This window comes from Pectinophora gossypiella, chromosome 11 (assembly GCF_024362695.1).
Source record: "Pectinophora gossypiella chromosome 11, ilPecGoss1.1, whole genome shotgun sequence".
Lineage (NCBI taxonomy): Eukaryota > Metazoa > Arthropoda > Insecta > Lepidoptera > Gelechiidae > Pectinophora > Pectinophora gossypiella.
The window spans coordinates 9,141,024-9,147,265 of NC_065414.1; the positions used below are offsets into that span (position 1 = coordinate 9,141,024).

The 6,242-nt window shown below is 38.8% G+C and overlaps 1 protein-coding gene across 1 annotated transcript; it reads left to right on the forward strand.

Annotated features, from left to right (window-relative positions):
• Positions 1 to 436: 436 nt before the first annotated feature.
• On the forward strand, positions 437 to 6,010 carry LOC126370822 (uncharacterized). The gene is made up of 3 exons (XM_050015845.1): positions 437 to 713; positions 803 to 1,462; positions 2,971 to 6,010. The coding sequence occupies exons 1-3, from the start codon at positions 437 to 439 to the stop codon at positions 3,048 to 3,050; spliced, it is 1,017 nt and encodes a 338-aa protein (XP_049871802.1). The 3' UTR covers positions 3,051 to 6,010.
• Positions 6,011 to 6,242: the final 232 nt, after the last annotated feature.

Below are 6,242 nucleotides of genomic sequence, written 5' to 3' on the forward strand. Positions count from 1 at the left end.
TGTTTTTTCGTCGCGAGTGCACATTGCCGATCTCGTGGGCGCGTGAGTGCGAGTCGCCATTTACAAGGATTTTGCGCATATTTCATCATCAAGGGGCGTGCTAGAAGTGAAATAAGAGGCCTGGACCAACATTCGTCAAGGAATATACCACGGATCGTCACAGAAGCCTCAACATAGTTCACGCATTTCTCCGGTGAAAATCTACTTGTTGTAAAGAGAGGCCGCCATTATTCGAACTTCAACGATAACCAAACGTGAATCAACGAGTCGGTCAATGCAGTCATTCAGCCGTTCAACTCTTGACAGATACTGTTCGTTCGTTCATCTGTCAATGTCAAGCATCATTCGTTCGTTCGCCCCGTGTTTTGATAAACAAATACGTCTGCATTTCTGCGAAAAATATTAATTATTTACGGAATTTTCTGCGATTTTCAACATGGGACGCAGAAAAAGCATTGCGGATGAAGAAGACAGGGCGTCTCGGGACAAACGGCTGAAAGTTCAATTGGCACAATGCAAATCGAAATTGACGAAAGCAGAAAACTTTTTGCGTGAACAGAAAGGACCTCTAGATACGGATGCTATTACCCTCCGGCTGCAGCTATTGGAGAAAGTTTTACTGACCGTGAACGATCTTTTGCTAGAAAAGCAAGTTTTAACTTGGAGCGACGACGACGAGTTCGACGATGATGGACTAGAAGAGAGAGTGAATGGTTGGAACGAATGTTACCATATAAATAATATTTTTCTTTTTTAATTAAGAATGGTTTGGCTCAATGGTTGTTGCAAACATATTCCCGAGGGCCGAGATGTCTTAGCGTGATAATAAGCTACAAGAAGGCGCTCGCGCAGGCAAGTTCGTCGAAGCAAAATACATCAGCTAGTGATAGTGCCAGTGACAGATATTCATCAATGAAACTTCCTGAAATTGACATTCCAGTGTATGAAGGAAAGGACTACACCAAGTACCAATCGTTTATCGAACTATTCACGGCTATTATTCATAGAAATGGTAAACTAGAACCTATCCAAAAGTTATTCTATTTAAGAAAATATTTGAAAGGGGAGCCGTTGTCACTTATTGAAGGGCTACCCTTAACGGGTGATTCTTATGAGAAGGCATTGGCTTTACTCAAAGCTAGATATGATAATAAGTTTCTCGTTGTTACAAACCATGTACAGGCAATCTTGGATTTTTCGCCTATTGTGAAGGGTGCTGCCAGCAATTTACGAGAGTTAATAGCTCATGCTCGTCAACATTTAGGAGCCTTGAAGACCCTTGGACAGCCCACTGAACATTGGGATATGATAATTTTACCCATTTTGTTGCGAAAAATAGATCAGTTTTCTTGCAGAGCATACCATAGTGAGCGTGTTGATAACAAGCTGCCAAATCTGGATGACTTCTTTGCATTCATTGAAAGAAGGGCCAGCAGCTTCGAGGAGAGCCAAAGGAGCGAAGGTAAGAACTCCACACAATTATTTAATAAAAAAGTTACTAACCTCGCAAGCAGAGAGTTACCATCTTGCAGGTTTTGTAAAGATCCTTCTCACAAATTATTCAAATGTCAAAAATTCCAAACATTGTGCCCAAAGGATAGGATTGAATTTGTTTTGAACAATAATTTGTGTAAAGTTTGTTTAGGATATCACAATAAAAAATGTCATTTTCATTTCAAATGCTCTTTGTGCAATAGCAAAGATCATAATACTCTATTGCACCTGGACGCAAGTGAATCAAAAGCTTCATTGCACAGCAACATCAGCAACAGCACTGTACTGCTGCCCACCATTAAAGCAAAGCTCTTCAGCCAAGACGGAAAATCACATATTATTGCTAGAGGGCTAGTGGACAGCGGCAGTCAAGTTTCATTTATAAAATCTGATCTTGCCAAAATGTTAAATTTAAAGCCATTCAATAGTAATTTAAATATTACAGCTCTAGGTCAACAAAACAGAACTACCTCAAAAGCTGTCAATGTGCGTTTCATGTCACTTCAAAACAATTTTAATTGTCAAGTGACTTGTTCCATTGTGAACCAAATAACTTCAGCGTTACCTCAGCATGCAATTGATATGAAAAATATCCCCATGCCAAAATCTGCAGTGCTTGCAGATGATGAATATGGTACTCCAGGTGACATCTCATTTTTACTGTCAGCTGACATGTTTTTCAAAATTATGCGGCCTAACAAAATTCAATTAGGAAGCAATCTCTACCTAATAGACACCGAATTTGGCTCAATTGTGTCAGGAGAGATCAAAGAGAATGCATCATCTTTAAATAAAAATCTAGTAACACTGCATGCAATGACTACTTACAATGATGAACAGCTTGATCACCTCCTTACAAAGTTTTGGAATACTGAACTAGTACCTGAAACGAAGCCGGAGGTTACAGTAAAGCAGGATCCCTGCGAAGCCGCTTTTAAACAGTCGGTACAGTTAATTGATGGCAATTTTCAGGTTTCACTTCCACTTCAAAGGCCTCTAGATCAGCTTGACTTAGGTAACACGTTTCCCATTGCAGCCAAAACATTAAATTACATCGAAAAGAGACTAGATAAAGATGAGCAGCTTAAAGAAAAATACCATGCATTTATCAACGAATATGTTGAGTTAGGACATGCCAAAATCTTGCCCTTCAGCCATGCTGAAGCGAATAAAAGGTATTTCATGCAGCACTTACCCGTAATAAGGAATGACAAAAAAACCAATAAAGTCCGTGTTGTGTTCAATGGCAATACTCGAGCAAGGGCGCACCCCAGCTTAAACGAAATGCTTATGAACGGTCCTAAGGTGCAAAAAGACCTCTTTGATATTTTGCTGTCATTCAGAGCTCACGAGTATGTTCTTTTGGCCGACATTAGGCATATGTATAGAGCCATTTTTCTACACCCAGAGCACAGAGTGCTCCAGAATATTCTGTGGAGAAATAAAAATAATAACCTAATTATTATTGAATTGCAGACCGTCACATATGGGTTGAAGTCCTCCAGTTATCTGGCCACAAGGTGCCTGGAAGAACTAGCACGCCAGTACGAGGCTGAGTTCCCTAGGGCGGCAGCTGTGATCCGGAATTCCATGTATGTAGATGATGCGCTGTTTGGAGGTCAGTCAATAAAAGAGGCATTGGAGGTAAGAGATCAGCTTATTTCATTACTTCAGCGAGCCGGCTTTAGCTTACATAAATGGGCCGCCAGTGATCCTCGTCTTCTTGTTGACATTCCAATCAGTAAGCAGCATTTTGATGAACATGAGCTCTGCAAAGAAAACTTATCTATAAAAGCACTCGGCGTAACGTACGATGTCAAAAGCGATACGTTAAAAGTGGGTTGTCCTATCAAAAATATGCATGGAGACTGGAGCAAGCGTTCCGTGCTTAGTGTCATAGGGTCCTTCTTTGACCCTCTCGGGCTGGTAGGGCCAATCACAGTCCGAGCTAAAGAATTTTTACAAAAATTGTGGATTGAAAACTTAAAATGGGACTCTCCCTTACCTGATAAAATATTAAAACAGTGGAAACAATTTTACTGTCAACTTACAACTATGTCAGCTATTTGTGTAAATCGTAACATAATGTGTTCTAATGCACAGCGTGTTGAGCTGTATTGTTATTGTGATGCGTCACAAACAGCATATGGATGTTGCATTTATGTAAAAGTAATACATAACAATAGTGCAACCACTACTCTACTTTGTGCTAAATCTAAAATAGCTCCTATTAAAAACAAATTGACTGTGCCTCAATTGGAATTAAATGCAGCATTAATTTTAGCGAAGTTATATGACAGAGTCAGAATAAACTACTCAAATATTAAAATTGATGCCAAATACATGTTTTCGGATTCACAAGTTGTGCTGTGCTGGCTTAAGTCAAACAAAAACTTGAAGGCTTATGTACAAAATAGAACAAATGTTATTCGGTCGTTGACTAATGATTGTAATTGGTATCACATTGATGGCGCGTTCAATCCGGCAGACTGCTTATCTCGCGGATGTGACCCGGCCGAGCTTGCCTCTAACACCCTGTGGTGGAATGGTCCACCACAGCATTCTAAACCTAATTATGTGCCTGTAGAATCCTTGGTAAGCTGCAATCACCTGTTGTGCTCTGCTCCTACTTACGATACACGGGAGGTCGGCTTGAGCGTGACATCAACTGTGCCTGAAATACCTGAAATAATTTTAAAATATTCCTCTTGGAACAAAACTGTAAGAATAATGACTTGGGTTCTTAGATTTGCATATAACTGTAAAAATAAAAATAATAGGCTAAAACATAACTTAACTATACAAGAATTAAAAAACACAGAAAATAAAATATTTAATATTGTACAAAATTCATATTTTGTTCACGAAATTCATTGTATTAAAAATAAGCATCCTATAGGATCTCATTTAAAATCATTAACTCCGTTTCTAGACAACAATAAAGTATTAAGAGTTTCTGGCAGATTACAAAATGCTTCAATTCCATATTCACAAAAATATCCTGTTATTTTACCAAAAAATTGTCACATTACGGATTTAATTATTTTAAATGAGCATTTAGCCTTATTGCATGCGGGTCCAAAAATGACCATGTCTAATCTAGCACTGCGTTACTGGATTATAAGCTGTAATCGAGAGGTAAAAAAGATTTTAAACAAATGTGTTAAATGTTATCGTTTTAAAGCTCAATGTGCTGAACAGTTAATGGGTTCATTGCCCACTGATAGAGTTAACCAGGCTAGTACCTTCAGCATTGTTGGTATTGATTACTGTGGCCCATTTCAAGTTAAGCAATCTAGCCTTCGAAGGAGTGTGGTCTCCAAAGGTTATGTTATAGTGTTTGTGTGTTTTGTCACCAAAAGTGTGCATTTAGAGTTGGCCTCAGATATGACTTCGCAATGTTTCATTGCAGCCTTGAAACGATTCATTTCAAGGCGCGGGTTGCCACGCGTTATCCACTGCGACAACGCCAAAACTTTCAAAGGTGCGGATAATTCTCTTAAAGAGTTGTACAAGCTACACAGCTCTACTCAACATCAATCGACCGTAATTAATTTCGCCTCTTCAAAGGGCATCAAATTTGATTATATACCCAGTTATTCACCAACGTTCGGCGGGCTCTGGGAAGCCGCCGTTAAAAGCGCAAAGTTTCATTTTAAAAGGATAATTGGTCCCAGCATTTTCAACTATGAAGAGTTTAATACAATCATCATATCGGTAGAAGGTATATTGAACTCTAGGCCTTTGACGGCTCTGTCTAGAGACCCTTCGGACCTATCATGCCTAACACCAGGCCACTTCTTAATAGGTAGACCGATAACGACCATCCCAGAGGCTGACTGTGTTTCAGTGCCTACCAATAGGCTTCGATTTTGGAGACGATGCACACAGATACAGCAAAGTTTTTGGCATGTATGGCATAAGCAATATTTGTCGTTATTAAATAATCGGCCTAAGTGGCACCATAATCAACCCAACATAGAGGAAGGTGCTTTAGTACTTTTAAAGGATGAGCGCTCTGCTCCACTCAGCTGGCCATTGGCTAGGGTTACAAAGCTGATTTCAGGACCCGATCAGAGGGTGAGGGTAGCAGAAGTGAAAACTTCTTGCGGCATGTCACGTAGAGCCATTAATAAATTATGTATATTGCCAATAGAAACATGAAAATAATATTTAAAAAGTGTTTATTTTTCTCATAAAAATAGTTAAAAAAAAAAAAGGTTTATTTTTTCTAATATAAGCATAGCTTAAGAGTCTAAAAGTTCATAATATTTTTGTAAAAATTGTATAACTTAATATTAGTTAATATGGCTCTTGCGTTATAGTAGGGTGCGTAGTGCAGTTGTCATTGAGTACATTCTCTTAGTACGGTTTCCGTCGCATTATGTGGCACTTTATATTTGTACCCCTGTTGTACGCACCGTGCTAGATCGCTAATTATTAGGTGGTCGGAGTTGTAGTTTTTCAGTTGTAAGTTTAGCACCCGGCCCTCGGGAATATGTTTGCAACAACCATTGAGCCAAACCATTCTTAATTAAAAAAGAAAAATATTATTTATATGGTAACATTCGTTCCAACCATTCACTCTCTCTTCATTTTAAAATTATATCGAATCAACACGTTCTCTGTAATATCTCTTTTGAAAAAAATTAATAAACCGTGAAATTGCCGTCACAAACTCTTTTATTTATGTCTTTCTTAGACACCCAGCTTTTATTTTTTACCTTTGATGGGTTTGTGCTTGGCCC

Bases quoted from the DNA above. Each gene is read 5' to 3' on its own strand.
- LOC126370822 (XM_050015845.1), top strand. From the start codon at position 437: ATGGGACGCAGAAAAAGCATTGCGGATGAAGAAGACAGGGCGTCTCGG. The intron at 714-802 runs GTTGGAACGAAT...CATATTCCCGAG, and splicing joins ACTAGAAGAGAGAGTGAATG to GGCCGAGATGTCTTAGCGTG. The intron at 1,463-2,970 runs GTAAGAACTCCA...ATTGAATTGCAG, and splicing joins GGAGAGCCAAAGGAGCGAAG to ACCGTCACATATGGGTTGAA.